This window comes from Canis aureus, chromosome 34 (genome assembly GCF_053574225.1).
Source record: "Canis aureus isolate CA01 chromosome 34, VMU_Caureus_v.1.0, whole genome shotgun sequence".
NCBI classification, from domain to species: domain Eukaryota; kingdom Metazoa; phylum Chordata; class Mammalia; order Carnivora; family Canidae; genus Canis; species Canis aureus.
The window spans coordinates 9271369-9291644 of NC_135644.1; the positions used below are offsets into that span (position 1 = coordinate 9271369).

Genomic DNA, 20276 nt, shown 5'->3' on the forward strand with positions numbered 1-20276 from the left:
TCAAGTGTTGGTTCAGTGATGATTGTGTAATCCAATTTGGTAAATGAGGACTAGGTCCAGCATTTTTGTACGAACTATCAGGGAAAAGAAGCTCTCCCTGTACTGCTCAAGTTTCATCTTAAATGATGATCTAGAGTTACTGTGGTGCTTGAGAATAAAGCCCACATAAAGGAGAATGATGATAACAGGTGAATAAGGACAGCATTTTATGACCTCATTTGAGGTTTAATTCAGCATCTTCTGGAGCTAGTTTTACCCCAGTACTTTTTTTTGGATGAACAGATATGTTTATTTCTGCTTATGCCAGATCTGCTTATGGGAGCTTGCTCACTTGTAACAGAAATTGTTGAAAGTACGCTGTGAAAACATATATTGGGATCTTACCTTGTATCTAGGCCCTGTGCCAAGTGGCAGAAGGAAAAAAGATGAGTAAGCCATTGTCTCTGCCCTCAAACAATTCATATTCTATCCAAGGTTATAGATATTGGTACAAGTAAACTATAATATAAAAGCGCTGTACTAGCAGTATATACAAAGAACTATAAAAGCATGATGGAGTACTGGTTATCTGTTTGGTGAAGTGGAAAGAGTGGAAGAAAATGGTAGTTCAAAAGGAAAGGTCCAGGAAGATTTCATCAAGATGATATTTGATCTGGGCCTTGTATAACAAGTACAGTTCAAAAAATGAACAAAGTGGACAAGAGCATTCTAGAATGAGGGAATAATGATGGAAAAAGACAAAGTATGAAACTTTATTATGCATAAGAATGAGTAACCTACTGTGGCTAGCATACAAGGAATGTGGAGGGAGAAGAGTGTTGGAAGATGAGTCTAGAAAAATATGTTGGGGCCAGATCATGAAGGGCTTTGAATACCAGGTCCTCTAGGCAGTAAGAAGACATGGGAGAGCCTTGAGGGTAGCTTGAATTGGGGTGAAGGTGAGGGTGTGAAAAATGATGTGATGATGAAGAGAAACAGACAATACTTAAGAGACAACTAACAGGTAAAATCAGCAAGGCTTTATGATGTGTTAGGTATGGGGCTTAGGCTTTTGTATTCAATCCTTATTTGAAAGGAAGTGCTTTGCTAGGACACCATCCTCTCAGAAGAGAAGTAAATTGTTGAGAATGGTCAATTGTTAGTTCTATCTTGAATAAGGCATTTGACATACTTTTGAGATATCTAAGTGAAAATGTTGAGTAAGCAGTTGGATCTAGGACTCCAAAGAAACTCTGGATTAGAAATACAGGTTTGGAGCTCATAGGCATGTAGATAGTAATTTAACCTAATATTGTAGATAAGATTTCCTAGAAAGGAGTGAGTGGGATAGGAAATCCTGGGATCAACCCTAGAGGAACACTAATAAGCGATGTTCAAATGGGGAAAAAAATGCAAAAGAAAATGAGAAGGAGCAAAGTCTTGTAAGGTTAGCAAATATAAAATATTTTATTATTCTTAAAAGATTTTATTTATTTATTCATCACACACACACACACACACACACACACACACAGAGAGAGAGAGAGGCAGAGACACAGGCAGAGGGAGAAGCAGGTTTCATGCAGAGAGCCTGATGTGGGACTCAATCCCAGGACTCCAGGATCATGCCCTGAGCTGAAGGCAGACACCCAACCCCGGAGCCACCCAGGCATCCCTAAAATATTTTAATAGTACTCACTTGAGACAACTTATTTTTCCATTCCAACTTCCTATCTGTCATTCTTTCCTATTTTGGGGGCCACATTTTCAGGACCTACTTAGGGAAGAAGTCAAGGATGAATTTAGTTTGAGTTTAGTAAGATACATTTACATGGTTTTCAATGCTTTTTGTGTAGTTAAGTTGTTGCAAGGCTTATGTTCTAAGAATCACTTCCCTGAATACTCTTTCACCCACTATCCCAGCTCACTCAGCATCTTGGCACAAAGGTTCAAGGCTACCGGACACACTGTAATATGAATGTTTTCTATAGCATGTGGCCCTGGAAGTATGCACAGTGGAGGAGAAACAAGTCTTGAAATGTATGGAGACAGAAGCTAGTCTTTGGAAAATTTTAATCATCAGATGTGTAAAATTTGGTTTTCATAGATGCCTAGTCAAAGCAGAAGTTCTCTCCTATCAGTAGCATATTCAATAATGCAGCATCTACAATGATAAACACATCAGGCTGACCAGCTGTTTGGCTGGCTTGCTTTTTCTTTTTCACTTAATTTGCTTGCTTGCTTGCTTGCTTTCTTAGTGTTAGGTGAGAATTATGCAAAATAGAATTGATCAGAATTGCTGCATTGGTAAGATACAAACCTGTATTAGCATTGCAAATAGGAAATAAGTCTCTGGGTGAAGTTTGCATTTTAACCATCAATAATACATTAAAAAATTATTGATTGATCATGCTAGAGAAGACAACTATTTTTCTATGGGTCTATAGAAAAATAATACTTAAGAATTGTTATCACATGCAGAGGCAATCAAAAAGCATACTGTCAAAAATTTAGGAAAATTAATGTAAATATGCTGTTGGGGGCATGCCATAAAGTTTGTGGTATTTGTCAAGTTTTTAAAATTTGTAATATATTTTGATTTCTTTCCTCAGTCTAAATAAATATTCATTTTATAACTAATTTTGTTTACTCTTTTTAGAAAGATTTTATCATTTATTTTGAGAGAGAAAGTACACAGGAGTAGCGGAGAGGGGCAGAGGGAAAGGGAAGGGCAGAGCAGGAAGCCTGACCTGGGCTTGACCCCAGGACTCTGAGATCATGACCTGAGCCGAAGACATACGTTTAACCAACCAACCCACTCAGGGACCCCTAATTTTATTTTCATAAATTTTTTCCTATTTATGTATTTATTTACTTATTTATTTTTAAGTAGGTACCATACCCAGCATGGAGCCCAGTGCTGGCCCTGAACTCAGGATCCTGAGATCAAGGCCTGAGCCGAGATCAAGAGTCCGATGCCTGACTGACTGAACCACCCAGACATCCCTTGTATTTTTTTTCTTAAAGAGCTCCCTTCCAAAATGTACATGTTTCAGGCCTTACAAAATGTGAATTTGCCCTTGGTGAGACATAAGCACATTTGAGTAAACCTGTCAGATTATTTTCTTTTTTTTTTGTCAGATTACTTTCTTAAGATAAATTTCTAGGAATGGAATTGTAAAAACAAGTGGCCAATTCTTTTTCTTTTTTTTCTTTTTAGATTTTTTTTTTTTTTTGGAAATTTATTCATTCATGAGAGATACAGAGAGAGAGGGAGCGAGAGAGAGAGGCAGAGACAGAGGGAGAAGCAGGCTTCTCGCAGAGTGCCCAATGCGGGACTCGATCCCAGGACCTGGGATCATGCCCTGAGCCAAAGACTCAACCACTGAGCCACCCAGGCATCCCCAGCCTGTTCTTACAAGCATTTGATATATTTTGCAAAACTGTTCTTCAGGAATGCTACCCCAGTTCATCTCCTTCAAGAGATGCCTATTTCTCACATTCTTATTAGCCCTGGCTATTAGTTTTAATTGTAATATTTGTCAATATAGTAGGGAAAATGTGGCAATTAATTGTTATCTTAGCTTAAACTTATTTGATAATTCATATATTAAACATTTTTCACATATTTTAAGTTACTTGTGGGAGTTTTTGGATCATTTTTATGAGGTTTTTTTTTTCTGATTGTTTTGAGAGAATTCTTTTCCTATTTAGGGTATTTACACTTACCATAAACATTGCAAATCACTTTTCCCAGTTCATTTTGCCCTTAAGTATTAATTTATACCTTGAGATACAAATGTTTTCATCTACAAAAGTATTCAAAGTTTCTCATGTAATCTCCACATTTGATGTTATGATTGGAAAAGATTTTCGCAATTAAGGATTGCATATATAAGTATTTATATTTCCCCTATGACTTCTATAATCCTATTTTTTAGCCTATAATTAATCTCTCTGGGATTTTTTTTAAAAAGATCTTCTAATTTTTAGGTTTTTTCCCCCAAAATAGTTTGTCACAATGCGATTCGTTGATTAAACCATCTTTTTTCCATTGATTTAAAATGCCACCTTTGTCAATACTCATTTGTTATACATACTGGTTCTGGACCTCTGTTCCATTATTCTGTATGATTATTATGTCCCCAGTGCTACTCTATTTTGTTCATCATAGCTTTACTTACTTCTTATTTCTCTTATTCCTTTTAATGTTGGTTAGTGTTGTACATTTCTCATTTCATTTGAAATTTGGATTACTTTTGTTTTTGAATTCCAAATATATCATTTCACTTTCCACTAGAATAAAATTTATAGAGTAATTTAGAGGGAAAATTGCTCTCTTTTTAATATTGGGTCCCTTCATTTAGAAATATGACACGTTCTTCCATTTTTAAAATATTTTAACAGCCTTCGAGCTTATTAAAAATTTCTTAGGCAATAGGTAGTAGATTTCATTAAATGATTTTTTAGAATACTAGGGTGATCATATCTTTTCCTTTACAAGTTAATATGAAAGTTTGTAATAACTGATTTTGCAATATTAAACCATTAGTTCAATGGACAGAGATTCTTGACCATGTCCATTTTTTTATATTTGAGTAAATTCAGTTTCAATATATATATTGTTATATATTATGTATGTATGTATGTATGATTTTCTAATGTTTTATTGAGGATCTTGCTCATCCATTTTCATAGGGGACTTAATAGGTTTATTTTTGTGCTATTTTTATTAGAATGTACTATCAGAAAAAATTTTTTAAAAAATAGAATGTACTATCAGAATTATTGTACCTTCAAAAAATATTTGAGGGTTTTCCACCTTTCTCTGGATTCTAGTATAGTTTGAATAACATAGTAATTACCTTGTTTTTGGTTTGAAAGACTGCCTATGAAACCATTTAGACATGGCACCTTTTCTGGGAATGATTCTATTACAACTCTGCTTATCACTTATTTCCGTGGTAAGTTTTTTACTCAAATTTTCTCATTCTTATTGATTCAATTTTGTTAATTTATAGTTTCCTTAAAAAGCACAAATTACCATCAGATTTTCAAATGTTTAAGTTTAGGGTTATGCAAAGAAGTCTGTTATAATTCTTTAAAAAAATTTTCTGTAGCTGTGATTATATTTTCTTTATCGCTTCTGTTTTAGTACATTTGTGGGTTTTTTCCTCTGATTAAAGTAGCTAGTAATTTATTTGTCTTATTGGCTTTTCCCTACAAGCACCATTTCTGGAGTAATTTGTCAGTTTTACTGGTTGTTTCTCATTTATTATTTTCATCTTTTATTTTTAGTAATTCTTGCTTTCTGCCTTCTTTGAACTTGTATTTTTATTCTTTCTGCTTACTGTATATGTAATTTAACTCTTAAAATAAATATTTGAACCATGAAAAGAAACAACACCTAAAGCAATTGATGAGACCATACTGCTGACAGACTGAATCTAGATGAAGAATGAAAAGTGTGGATAGGAGCAATAAAGCATTTTGGCTTTGAAGATAGCTTCGTAGCTTGTTAGCTAGACTGTTCTAAGATATATAATGAGAAACCTTACTGAATTACTGATAAACCCCATAGAAAGTTATCATCTCACCTCTTTGAATTGCTACCTAGCATTGGTAATAAAACCAAATCTTGGAGACATTGTGGGTTTGGTTCCTGACTACCACAATAAAGCGAACCAAACAAACGTTTTGGTTTCCCAGTGCATACAAGCCTTATGTTTACATTATACCATAGACTATTAAGTATTCAATAGCATTATGTGTAAAAAAACAATGTTCATACTTTAATGAACAACTACTTTAATGCTAAAAAATTGGTAACCATCATCTGAGCTTACGGCAAGTCCTAATCATTTTGCTAGTGGAGGGTCTTGCCTCCATGTTGATGGCTGCTGACTAATCAGGGTGCTGGTCGCTGAAGGTTGGGGTGGCTGTGGCAATTTTTGAAGTAAGACAACAGTGAAGCTTGCTATATTTGTTGACTCTTCTTTTTTCAAATGATTTTTCTGTAGCATCCAATGCTGTTTGATAGCACTTTACCCACAGTAGAGCTTCTTTCAAAATTGGAATCAATCCTTTCAAACCCTGATGTTGCTTTATCAACTAAATTTATGTAACATTTTATCTAAATCCTTTGTTGTCAATCTAACAATCTTCACATTATCTTCACCAGGAGTAGATTCCATCTCAAGAAATTACTTCCTTTGCTCATCCATAAGAAGCAACTCCTCCAAGTGCCTGCATGGCTCAGTTGGTTAGACGACTGACTCTTGATTTCTGCTCAGATAATGATCTCGGGGTCCTGGGATTGAGTCTTGAGTTGGGCTCCATGCTTAGCAGGGAGTCAGCTTGAGGATTCTCTTGCTGCCCCTCCTCCAACTTATCCTCTCTCTTTCAAATAAATGAATGTTTTTTTAAAAAGCAAGTCCTCAGGCAGCCCCGGTGGTGCAGGGGTTTAGCACAGCCTGCAGCCTGGGGTGTGATCCTGGAGACCTGGGATCGAGTCCCACGTCGGGCTCCCTGCATGGAGCCTGCTTCTCTCTCTGCCTGTGTTTCTGCCTCTCTTTCGCTCTCTCTGAATAAATAAATAAATAAATCTTAAAAAAAAAAAAAAAAAGCAAGTCCTCAACCATACAAGTTTTATCATGAGTTTGTAATAGTTCAATCACATCTTCAGGCTCCACTTCTAATTTTAGTTCTCTTCTTGTTTCTATCACATCTACAGCTACTTCCTCTACTGAAGTCTTGATCCCCTCAGAATCATCCATGAGGGTTGGAACCAACTTCTTTCAAACTCCTGTTAATGTTGATATTTTGACCTCTTCCCATGAATCACAAATGTTCTCAATAGCATCTAGAATGGTGAATCCTTTCCAGAAAGCTTTTCATTTACTTGGCCCAGATCCATCAAAGGAATCCCTATGTATGACAGCTTCTGGCCTTATGACATACATTTCTTAAATAACAAGACTTGAAAGTTGAAATAATTCCTTGATTTATGGGCTGCAGAATGGATGTTGTGTTAGCAGGCATGAAAACAACATTAATTCCATTGTACCTTTCTGTGAGAATATTTGTATGACCAGGTACACTGTCAATGAGCAATAATCCTTTTGAAAAGAATCTTTTTGGGGATCCTGGGTGGCTCAGCAGTTTAGCGCCTGCCTTTGACCCAGGGCACGATCCTGGAGTCCTGGGATCGAGTCCCATGTCGGGCTCCTGGCATGGAGCCTGCTTCTCCCTCTGCCTGTGTCTTCTACTGCCCCCCCCCATGTCTATCATGAATGACTAAATAAATTAATCTTTAAAGAAAAAAGAATCTTTTCCTCTGAGCAGTGGGTCTCAATAGGGGACTTAAAATATTCAGTAAACCATGTTGTAAACAGATGTGCTGTCATCCAGGCTTTGTTGTTCCACTGACAGAGTACAGGCAGGGTACATTGAACATAATTCTTAAGGGCCCTAGGATTTTTGGAATGGTCAGTGAGCATTAGCTTCAACTTAAAATGACTAGCTGCATTAGCCTCTAGCAAGAGTATCAGCCTGTCCTTTGAAGCTTTGAAGCCAGGCATTGACTTTTCTTCTTTGGCTATGTAAGTCCTAGATGGCATCTTCTTCTAATAGAAGGCTATTTTCATCTACATTGAACATCTGTTATTTAGGGTAGCACTTTCATTAATGATATTAGTTAGATCTTCTGGAGAACCTGCAGCTTCTACACCAGCACTTGCTGCTTCACTTCGCACTTTCATGCTGTGGAGATGGCTTCTTTCCTTAAACCCCATGAACCAACTCTGTTAGCTTCCAATTTTTCTTCTGCAGCTTCCTCACCTCTCTCAGCCTTCATGGCATCAAAGAGAGTTAGGGCCTTTCTCTGAATTAGGCTTTTGCTTAAAGGAATCTTGTGGCCAGTTGGAACTTCTATCCAGACCACTAAAACTTTCTCCATATCAGCAATAAGGCTGTTTTGCTTTCTTATCATTCCTATGTTCACTGGAGTAGCACTTTTAATTTCCTTCAGGAACTTTTTCTTTGCATTTACAACTTGGAAAAATGCTTGGTGCAGAAGGCCTACCTTTTGGCCTATCTCAGATTTCAACATGCCTTCCCTTACTGAGTTTAATCATTTCTAGGTTTTGATTTAAAGTGAGAGATATGCAACTCTTCCTTTCACTTGAACACTTAGAGGCCACTATAGGGTTATTAATTGGCCCAATATCAATATTGTTGTGTCTCAGAAAATAGGGATGCCCAAGGAAAGGGAGAAAGACTGGGGACTGGCTGGTTGGTGGAGTAATCAGAACATACATTTACTGATTGAGTTTGTTGTCTCATACAGACATGATTTGTGGCACCCTGAAACAATTATAATAACACCAAAGATCACCGATCACATAACAAATATAATGATGAAAAAGGTTGAGAGAATTACCAAAAATGTGACACAGAGACATGAGCAAATGCTTTTGGAAATATGGTACTGATAGACTTGCTGGATGTTGGGTTGCCACAAATCTTCAATTTGTAAAACATACAATATTTGCAAAGTGCAATAAAGTGAAGCACAATAAAATGAGATATGCCTATAATTGATTAGCCCTTCACAAAGTTTTGTTTGTTTTTAGGCTATACTTTAAGCTCTACCCTCAATGTTGTCTATTAAAAATGTTTTAAATGTAGTAGGTACCAATTCAGTGTTTTACTTGCATAGGCACGACTTACAGATTTGATCAAGGCTTTTATAATAATAATTTTAGGGTCCCATTACATTAATTAAATATTAATGCTTTAAGCATATTTTTCATAGCCTTCTCTGTTTCTTCTCCACTGGAGAATATTACTGGAAATTAAAAAATAGTATGGTTTATTATCCATGTCATTGGTATTGCATTTTGATGATAAATTATTTTTGGAAATGAAAAAAAGATACATAAGTAGAAGAATCCCCTCTGGGTCTCATGTATTCCTCTGAATAGCAATTTTATATTTCCTCACTATTTTTCCTGAGATTATTACATATCTTCCACAAGCATCTATAAAATACCGAGCCATAGTCTTAAATATTCAAGATACTTTCTGATGAGCTTCTAATGAGATTTTTTAAAAAATACTGTATGTAGTGTAAAAATGCTCACACAATAGTAGTTTGAAAAAAATAGTTTTCAATATGTATAAGGCATTTATAATATTTATTTCTTCCATTCTTTAATTGTCACAACAGGGCACGTTGAGACAGTCAGTGTGACTTTTAAATTTATGACTTTTCTGTATGGGAAAGCAAAGATTAATGAGTTCTTGGCAATTTGTGAGGATGAGAATGTCTTGGCTGCCTTTACAATTATCTAGAGATATTGAGGGATGGCAAAGCTGCCCCACAGAAGCTCAAGGGTATGGAATGGAGACCTCAAAAGCTACTAAATTGCTATTATAATGTTTATGCAAATGTATAGACTGCAATCAAAGTTGCTTCAAGAGTTTGAAACTGGGTAAATAGAACATTAATGGTACATTTGACACAGAGCATTTTGGAATCTCTCTTTCTTCAGGAGAAGGAGATTGAAATGATAAGTTTGGTTTTGGAATGCTGAGTTTGAGGTTTATATGGACCTCTGAGTTGAAATGTCCTATAGACTAGAGCACAGAGAAAAGGTCAGCACCAGAAAATCATCCCAGAGGTTACTATTGAGGACACAGGTAAAAGGAAGAGACTTTGACACCTGTCTAGTTAATATTGTTGAATTCAGAGTGAAGTTCAATTTAGGATCGGAAATGCTAAATTAGACTGTGAGGTAAAGGAAGCAAATGTTCCCAGAGCTCAACTTGGTAGATAAGAATGAGAAGCTCTGAAACCTAAATCTGAAAAATAGTAGTAGGTGGCTGAGAAGTAATGTGACTAGGGACATGGGAGAGTGATTTCAGAGCCAAAGGGGATTAGAGATGGAGCAACATTCAAGAATGAGGCAGGAGAAATAAGTAAGCAAAAGAAGGAAGTTTCTCAGCTGCTTAAATATCTGGCCCTACAAAATTTGCTACATTTTCTAGCTGACTCTTGCTCAAAGGTTAATTCTTGTACGGCCAAGAATACTTTATTTTGTAGGATTTCTTTTTTTAAAGATTTATTTATTTGAGAGAGAGAAAAAGAGGCAGGGGGAGGGGCAGAAGGAAAGGGGGAGAGAATCTCAAGCAGACTCCCCACTGAGTGTGAAGCCCAGTGTGGGACTCCAACTCACCACCCCGAGATCACTACCTGAGCCCAAACCAAGAGTCAGATGCTCAACCAAATGAGCCACCCAGGTGCCCCTGTAGGATTCCTATATTATGAGAATAAATAAACCCGTAGAAGAAGAATGTGGAAAGAGAAGATTAGAAGACCAAAGACTGAATCTGGGAATATAACTTGAATAGAAGTGTCAAAAACACAGAAAGAAATAGGAGTATAGAGTGTATGGAAGCCAAAGTTTTACTATCCAGTTGGTGATTAAGTGGTAGAAGCTTTAAAGAGGAAAAAGACATAAATTAGTTGGTGAGTATTGTGATCTGGTGATTGGGAGGTCATAGACAAGCTTCCAGTGAGCCATTCCTATAGACTAAAGATTGTAAACCAGATGACAGGAGTAAGGACCTGAAGGTAAGCAGATAGAAATAGCAATACCAAATGAAAGGGAAGGTGTTTCCCATTGAGGGAGAAGGGAAGATCCGGATATAGGAGATAGAAACAATGATGGTAGAGAGGAAGGGCCTCCAAATCCCACAGAAATGACAGAAATGAAAAACCCTAGGAAAAGGCTTATCTCCACAGACAAAACATGCCTTTTTCCTAGGGCCTGGACAAAAGGATACTGTCCTGGGTACACTGATATTGAGAACAAGGTTCAAAGTAGATGAGGAAATGTATTAAAATCTTTGATTAATCCTAAAGTTCTCTGAAATCAGAATAGAAACAAGTAAAAAGTCTAGTTAAGCTTTATGCAAAAATAACATGTAATGAACAAACTACAGACTGGGAGAAAATTTCTGCAAAACATATATCTGATAAAGAGCAGGTATACAAAATTTATAAAGAACTCCCAAAACACGATAAGCAACAAGCAATTTGATTTAAAAATGACAAAAGGTCTGAACAGACATCTCATCAGAAGATACTCATGGCAAATACACATGAAAAGATGCTCAACATTCTATATCATCAGGGAACTTCAAATTTAAACAATAATGAGATATCATGAAACACCTATTAGAATGTTTAAAATTCAGGGCACCTGGGTGGTTCAGTTGATTAAGCATATGCCTTTGGATTTTGGCTCAGGTAATGATCTCAATGTCATGAGATAAAGTCCTGTGTTGCGCTCAGAGCTGGGCATGGAGCCTACTAAGGATTCTCTCTCCCTCTCCCTCTGCCCCTCTCCACTTCTCTCTCTCTCTCTCTCTCTCTCTCTCAAAACAAAACAAAACAAAACAAAACAAAACAAAAAGAATGTTTAAAATTCAAGACACTGACAACAGCATTTGCTAACAAGGATATAGAGCACCAGGAACTTCCATTCATTGCTGGTGGAAATTCAAAATGGTATAGGCACTTTGGAAGATAGTTTGTCAATTTCTCACAAAACTAAAATACTCTTTCCATACAATCCAGCAATCATACTCCTGGATATTAAGCCAGATGAGTTGAAAACATGTCCACACAAAAACCTGCACGTGAGTGTTTATAGCAGCTTTATTCATCATTGCCAAAACTTGGAAGCAACCAAGATGTCCCTCAATAGGTAAATGGGTAAACAAACTGTGGTACACCCATATAATGGACATTGCTAAGCGAAGGAAGCCAACCTGAAAAGACTATATACTGTATGATTCCAGCTATATGACATTCCTGAAAAGACAAAATTATGGATCAATGAAAAGATCATTGGCTACCAAAGGTTTGGGAAGAGGGAGGGATGAATAGACAACACAGAATTTTTAGGTCAGTGAAATTATTCTGTGTGACACTGTGATGGTAGATACATGTCATTATACATTCATCAAAACCAATTGAATATGCAAGATAAAGAGTGAACCCTAATTTAGACTATAGACTTTAATATATCAGTATTGGCTCATTAATTGTAACAAATGTACCACACTAGTGTAAGATGTTAATGCTGGGGGAAACTGTGTGTGTTGGGGGAGGGAAGGAGGCTTATGGGAAACCTCCACATTTCCCACTCAACTTTTTTGTGACCCTTAAGCTACTCTTAAAAATTTTTTTAATTAAAAAAAAAAGACTGAAAAAAACAAATGGAGTACTGATACATGCAACAACATGAATGAACCTTGAAAACAGTATGCTAAATGAAAGCAGACAGACACAAAAGGTTGCATATTATATGAGTCCATCTTTATGACATATCCACTACTTTAAGAACAAGGAGCTATAAAAAAAGAAGGAACTAGATAAAAGAGATGGTGGAAGGAAGGATCTTGCTACTATAAGGAGGAAATAGTATGAATATGTTCCATGTTTAAAGAAAAACTAATGTGTTTCTTATTAGAAAATAGCCTAAGAGGAATTTTTCTGTTCATACAATGATTATGATTTAATAAGACTTTTCTAGCATCAAGGTGTTGATACCAAGACTAAAATACTATGTAGTGTAGCTTCCTGCATTTATACCCATGCTCAGTAATTGGAGAAATCATAATGACCTTAATAGCTAAAATTCAAGAATGGCTGGATCAAACTATAGCTCAAACTGACTTCTTACATGAACTCTAAGTTACAAAAATGAATGGAGCAAATAGGCAGGATAAGATATGTAGGTCAACCTGCTTATAAAAATAACTTTGACGGAGTTATATAAGTAGATATTGTTGTAAAAAATTTTTATAGCGTGAGAGGGAGTAGGCCCAGGTTTACTGAGTCATAATATCTATTTATCTTAGACAAAGCAATCATAGCTTGTAGGGCTGTTGGACTGTATCAAATAAATGACAATTGCTAATTATCAAGTAAGATTCATGATGCAAAAATGGAAGATGGTTATTATTCTTAGACTAAAAAGAGTGCTTACTAAGCAGTAAGAAATAGAATGTCCAATAAAAGATAAGCAAAAGACACAAATAGGCCATATAAAAAAAAGATACAATCAACAAATATGAAATGAAATTATCATCAATATCACTAGTAATCAAATAAATGTAAGTTAATGCAAAAATGAGTGCTGATTTAATCTGTCAGAGAAGATTTAAAAAGAATAATAATACCCAATGTTGTACAAGTAGAGGTAAATGAATTCTCTAATGACTGTTAGTAGGAGTATAAATTGGTAGAGAATTTTTGAAGGAGGAGTTGGCAGTAGCTATTAAGATTTTTTTAATGCACATTTTCTTCAACCAAAATTTCTCTTCTAGGAATCTGTCCAACAGAAGTGTTGTCCAAGTGCACAAAGATGTATTTATTATATGTGCTGCCGAAGCGAGCACCAAAGATGTATTTATAAGAAAGTTCATGGCAGCATTATTTGTAATAGAAAAAAATTGGAAACAACATGAATGTCAGTTAATGGGTACTTTCACCTCCTAGAATATTCAGCAAAGATTAAAAAGAATTAAGTAGATATCTTTGAATGAATATGTAAAATTTTCTAAGATATAATGCCAAGTGAAAAGGAAGATGTAAAACATAACCTATAGTGTGATTCCATTTATGTTTACAAATACTCTCAAAACTAGATATTTTATGTAGGCAGTTAATAAAAAAAGGTCCAGAAAAATATACTGCAAATGCCTCTTAAGGTTGTTCTTTGGGAGGGAAGTGGTTAGCAGGATAGGAAATGAAGAGACATCTGTAGTTATTTTATTGTATACACTTCTATACTTTCGGATTTTTTTTAACAAAAAGTAAAAATTTGTGTAATGTAAAAAAAATTGGGTAATGTTAAGAGTTATTTAAAAATGTACATACATAGTAATGAATTAATATTAGTAAAGCATTTGGAATATATCCTGGTACAGAGAAAGGGCTATGTAAATGTGTGTTAAGTTAAATAAGTTCAAATATTAGGGCTTTATCCCAAGAAAGTAATGATGAGATGTGCAAAGGTTTAATAAAATAATAAAAGATTTAATAAAATAATAAAAATAAGAGGATATTTAACCCTAAGATTGTTTACGTTAGAAATGCCCTAAATGGAGACAGAACATAAAGACTCCTAACTCTAGGAAACGAACTAGGGGTGGTGGAAGGGGAGGAGGGCAGGGGGTGGGGGTGAATGGGTGACGGGCACTGAGGGGGGCACTTGACGGGATGAGCACTGGGTGTTATTCTGTATGTTGGTAAATTGAACACCAATAAAAAATTAATTTATTTAAAAAAAAAAGAAATGCCCTAAATGTCCAGCAGTACATTGACTAAGTAAAAAAAATATTAATCCATACACTGAATGGGATTTTTGAATGATAAATTTTTAATAGCTATATTGAGATATATTTTACATGTCATAAAATGCACCCGTTTCTATGAGCAATTCAGTGATTTTTAGTAACTTTATGAGTGGTGCGGCCATCAGCATAAATCTGTCTTAGAGGGGATCCCTGGGTGGCTCAGCGGTTTCGCGCCTGCCTTTGGCCCAGGGCGCGATCCTGGAGTCCCGGGATCGAGTCCCGTGTCGGGCTCCTGGCATGGAGCCTGTTTCTCCCTCTGCCTGTGTCTCTGCCTCTCTCTCTCTCTCTCATAAATAAATAAAAATAAATCTTTAAAAAAAAATCTGTCTTAGAGTACACCCCCAATAAGATCCTTTATCCCATTTACAGTTAATCTCATTAACTGTACTAGCCCAAGCAACCAATAATCTATTTTCTTTCTCTATAAATTTTCTTTTTCTGGACTATACAATGGATTATTTTGCATTGGTCATAGTAAATGATAGCTGGTTATAAAAAGTGGAAAAAGTAGATAAAATAATACATATAGGATTAGCCTATTCGAGTTTATATGAAGGGAAAGAAAGGAAAATTTGAATGGCAATCTCCAAAATGTTAATAGTGGTTACCCTTGAGTGGTAGAAACATGAGTACTTTTTTTTTTTTTTTCTGAAATCTTATGATCCAAAAAAGACGATACAAATTATCTTGGAAAGGGACATGGCTTCTGAAATGCGTTCTTTTCAGAGTTTTCCCTTCAATAGAGTGTCTGTGAATAAGAGGGTGGGAATTTGGAAGTGCCTTGGGATATGAGATGATCGTTTTTCTAAAGTCTCCCAGGTCGGGATTGGGAGCATGCAGAAATCAAGTTATCAGGTAATATGGATGATTCAAGTGCTCAGCAGTCCAAAGCCTGCAAAAAGTCCAGGAGAGTAGGCCCTCATGCTGCAAGGCTACCTGCCAGGAATCGGCCCCAGCCTGCCTCCCTTGGATAAGCTTGGCCTCTTAGGGATCTTTTAGCCAATACTGTCCTCAGGAAGAAAGGTGAGAATAATGGAAAGGTGTTCATTCCAATTCCCTTGGGGTCCCAGCTTTGAGGTCCAAGGGCTGAAACAGAAGCATCTACTTGCCCATCTCTTAAGAAGGAAAAGCAGAAGAGTAAGTTTCTCTGTCTCCTTTCTTTGCTGCCTTGCTTGCTCTTCCTCATCTTTTGTGAATGAAATGCACCCCCCCCCATCTCTTTAGAGTGTTAATTCTTGAAGCAAACAATTTCCAAAAATATGTTTAGGATCAATCTATTCCATGCTAATGTTCTTTCAAACAAAGTTGGATACTTTGTATTTTGGGAAAACTTTTCTTCAAAGAGGGCACAGCACTGATAAGAGAAAGGCATGCTCTAGCCAAGAGTATATACTTTGATGTGAGGTGACAGGATTCATTTATGATTCTGATTCTTGATATAAAAATCTGACCTATTGTCTTTATTGAATTTGCATAGAAACAAAATCACAGGGCAGCCTGGGTGGCTCAGCGGTCTAGTGCCACCTTCAGCCCAGGGCCTGATCCTGGAGACCTGGGATCCAGTTCCATGTCAGGCTCCCTGCATGGAGCCTGCTTCTTTCTCCCTCTGCCTGTGTCTCTGCCTCTCTCTCTTTCTCTCTCTCTCTCATGAATAAATTTTTTAAAAATTGCAGTGAACCAAACTCTGGAAGCAGGAATTTTCTCTGGAAACTACAAAACTTCAGACTCATTTTTTTACTATTTAAAATATTCTATTTTTAAAATATATGGAAGGGGGCAGCCTGGGTGGCTCAGCGTTTTAGCACCGCCTTCGGCCCAGGGTGTGATCCTGGAGACCTGGGATCGAGTCTCAAGTCGGGCTCCCTGCATGGAGCCTGCTTCTCCTCTGCCTGTGTCTCTGCCTCTCTCTCTCTCTGTGCCTCTCGTGAATAAATAAATAAAATATATGGAAGGTGTTTCATTATGTGAAAATAATGTGACTGATTCCGTATTTTGATTCCTTATTTTCCGAATTACTCTACTTGAAGAGTTTGTTTAGTGTTTGAGTGACAACATGCCCATTTTCAAATCGGTGGGGCCCACCCAGCTCAGTGAGGTTTTGCCTTATAGCTCCTGCTAGAGGGCGGAAGGGACCTGTGAGTGCAAATCGCAGGGTCTGCTCTGAGACAGGCTGTATTGCATGATGGTGGGAAGACCTCCTCTCACCCATTACTTTAGTGAGAGTGATGTGGCTCTTCAAGCTCTTTGCCTTCAAGAGTGGAATCCATACAGGGGATGGCCTGAGGCCCCTCACAGAATCTCCAGTGTAGACCTCCAGTGACCTCTAATTATGTACCATTGGACCAGCTTATCCTGCGAAGCTTTAATAACCTTTCTCTGTCTGTAAGTTTGAAAAGTCTTAGTACCTACTGTCTTTCTTTAGGACATTGATGGAAGGTCCCAGGGCTCACATTTTATGCTTATTAGTGATACTTTTCATGAGTTTCTAGGGCTAAAGGGATGTTCCTATGCTGTTTAATGATTTTCAGTTTAACTCCCTTTCCGAGTGGGATGTTGTAAAGATTAATTAGCCAATGTTCATAAAGTGCTTTCAAGCTGAAAAGTACTGCACACGGGTGTACAGACTCATTAGCTTCTTAGCTTCTTAGTCATTAAGGTTTTTTTTAGACCTTTTGGCGTTCAGAAACTAGATGATGAAGGCCAAATTAGTATTTTTTTTTTTTGGAGGAGGAGGGGGACATCAAGAAGGGCATGATAGAGTAGTATCTCTCTTTCTTTGTTTAAAAAAGACATCTTTTGTACTGGAACTAAAAAAAAAAAGATATAATTTTTAAAATTTTTCATTATCTCCTATTTGCATACAGATACTGCTTCTGCTTCTTCTTACTCCCCCCTTTCAAAATGCATTTGCCTGATTTTCCTGGACATTTACTTGGAAATTCATTGAATCATATTGTCATGTAGGTGTCCATAATGAAATAGACTTTCTCTGGCCTCAGAGTGTTGAATTGTTGTACCAGTGAGTGACACAGGGTAGATCATTCCCTTTGTAAATCAAGATTCCCGCCCCCCTCAGTTTTCAATGTATCTGTTATAAAGCTGTTATATGGTCTCTATCTTCAGTCATCTTTGACCAATATATTTAGAATTCTATATGATTCAGTTAAGCCTTTGATTAAGGCTAGAAAAGTACAGACTGGCCACCAAAGACAGAAAGAGGTCCTAGAAGAAGCTAGAAGACAAAGGTGGAAAATCTACAAAAAATGAGATTGACAGCTGACTTTTTAGCAGCATCAGCTGCACATGATGAGGGATATCTTCTAAGGGCAAGGAGAAATAGCTATCAATCTTGAATTGTATACCAAACCTAATTACCTTTTAAGATTGATGATAAAATAAGGATATTTTTTTACAAAACAGAAATAACGCGTTTACCACCAATGCTAAAGGGTATTCTAAAGGATTCAAAAAGAGAGAATTATTCCAGAAGGAAGAAAGGACATGCTAGAAGGAATGAAGAGGAAAAAATTGGAAAACATGTGAGTGAATCTAAATAAACATTCACTAATAATAGTAGCAACAATAATAATAATGTCTAGTTTGCAGCAACAAAACGAAATATAAGCAAAAAAGTAACATATATAACAGGAAAGTTAAAGTATTTCCACATCCTTATCTTATTTGGAGGGGAGCTAAAGATGTTCAGTTTAGATTTTATTAAATATGTACATGGACTTTCTGGTTTTAATCACTAAAATAAGGCAATAAAAAGTAGTAGAGGAGCAATCAATGCAGCAAGACAATAAAATAAATAGCAACTAACTCAGTAAAAAGGGAATAAAGACATTTAACACGGATCTTAGTAATTGTTCCTGGGGCTCTTACTTTACAATTACAAATAAATACTCAGTAACTATGGTGGGGAATTCATATCAATACATCTAAAAGACCAACAAAAAATGAAATAGTCTTAATGATAAGTGAATAGCTGGTTCTGGCTTGGAATGGAAATGTTCAGTAATAGCATCATCTCAATGACAAAAGACATGGGTTATAGGAGAAGAACCTCAAATATAGGAAACACAGATGCTTAATAATGGACAGTAAGTCAGCCAGACCTCTGCCCCAAAGACAGATACTATCTTAATTATACTTTATAGTAAACAAGTCTCTTCTTTGCTCCGAAGAAGACACTGTATTCCAAGGCTGTTTATTATACAAACATTTTTAAAAGCTAGAGCAGTGCCTTTGTTTGTAAGCTATGCAGAAATGTGAGAGACCCATAGAGAGATATCTCCCAAAAACTTTGGATGAGTTTCTAAAGCCTCAGTTTTCCCATCAAAAATAAAATAAATGGCATGGTATAGAATCAGATGACAGAGTGCGTATAAAATGCTTAACATCATGTCCAAGGACTGTGTCAGTATCAATTACTACTAAAAATGATTATTTCTTGAATAAAATGTGAGCATATTTATTGAATTCTTTGTTTTCTCCAGCAAGTAGAATGTTACACTCATGGGTGTTTCTACTTATTAGTATCACCAAAAATTAGAACTAAAAAAGATGAGAGAGATTAGCCAGTGAAATGTGGCATTTTATAGATAAGGAAATAGGTTCAGAAAGGTTAAACGACTTGTTGGCTTTCACACAGAACAGCCATGTAAAGGACAATAGTCATCTAATTTAAAATTCACATTCTTTTTAATTATACACAATGCTTGGAGCTCAATAAATATTGGTATTACAAATGAATTGAAACAAGCCTATGATATATTAGAAAACATTTCACATATTCATTTGATCTCTCCTACCTACTTGCTTAACCTATAAACTATATTAAACGTGGCCTCTGAAGGCAAATAAATACAGGAAGGGAGGAAGAAAGGAGGGGGGAGGGAAGAAGGGAAAAAGGAAGGAAAGAAAGAAGGAAGGAAAAGAAGGAAAGTAAAATAACCCGTATCTCCTTCTCCCCCCCACCTCCATCATAGTCACTGTCTCCACAGCAGGTAAAAAACAGGAAACTACAAGAAAAGTGCTTTCTATGTGTGTAGGTGATGTTGAAAGTGATCCCATTCTGGCTAAAGGCAGAGAAATTCTGGCAGATTATCTGGCAGCTTTATGTCAACAGCTTTATCCGGGCTTATCAACAAACTTCCTAAGGCATGAGGAGGAGTAGTAAGGAAGGGGAATGAGGGAGTGACAGAAATAGCATCTCGTTCTAGAAGGCAGCATGTTGTAAGGAATGATCTTCAGTTGTAGAATAAGATGACCTGAGTTCCTGCGTGAGTTTGAGCAAGTTACTGAATTTCCTGATCTCTGAAATGTAAAGTCTCTCCATGAGAAGTTGATATGCTTTTCAAATGAAGAAATGAAGCAAGAGTGTCTGGCACCTAGTAGGTCCTCATTAAATAGGAGTTTGAATCAAATTCAGTGAAGGAATTTATCCTGGAAAGATGTATAAAAAATCAACTCACTGATTTTATACCTCTGCTTAATACCAATCCCATTGTTTCTCTCTTTTCTTAAAGAGTGGTGTCACAGTGTTAGCTTACACAGCACTGTGCAATACTTTCTGGGACCTGAGGTCAGAGTTGAGGATGCCCAGGTAGCCAAAACAAGATTTGAATAGGAAAGAAATGACAGGCAGTGTGGATTGTCCTTCATCTTCTGTCTTTCTCAAGCCCTCTGCAAAATCACCTCCCACTCTAGGTAATTGTGTTCTGGGTGTCCCAGGGCTCTCATGATGTCCACAGTTCTCGTCCCTCACCTATGGTGAACACTGCACTTCCCTCTTCTGGGCATGTGGGAGCTGCTGTGTTTTGCAACTGCTCGGTTCACAGGACCTCTTCACAGGACATTGT

The 20276-nt window shown here is 36.6% G+C and overlaps 1 protein-coding gene across 7 annotated transcripts in view; it reads left to right on the forward strand.

The window, feature by feature from the left end:
- The window catches only part of PDE11A (phosphodiesterase 11A), a 406550-nt gene that overhangs the window by 152490 nt on the left and 233784 nt on the right, over positions 1-20276 (forward strand). For 2 of the 7 annotated variants that reach the window (XM_077883001.1, XM_077883002.1), the window contains exon 4: positions 17833-17951. The exons of the other annotated variants lie outside the window; for them this stretch is intronic. In XM_077883001.1, coding sequence (XP_077739127.1) covers positions 17853-17951 — 99 coding nt within the window. In that variant the 5' untranslated portion in view covers positions 17833-17852. The remainder of the gene's footprint in view (positions 1-17832; positions 17952-20276) is intronic. 7 annotated transcript variants of the gene reach the window in all.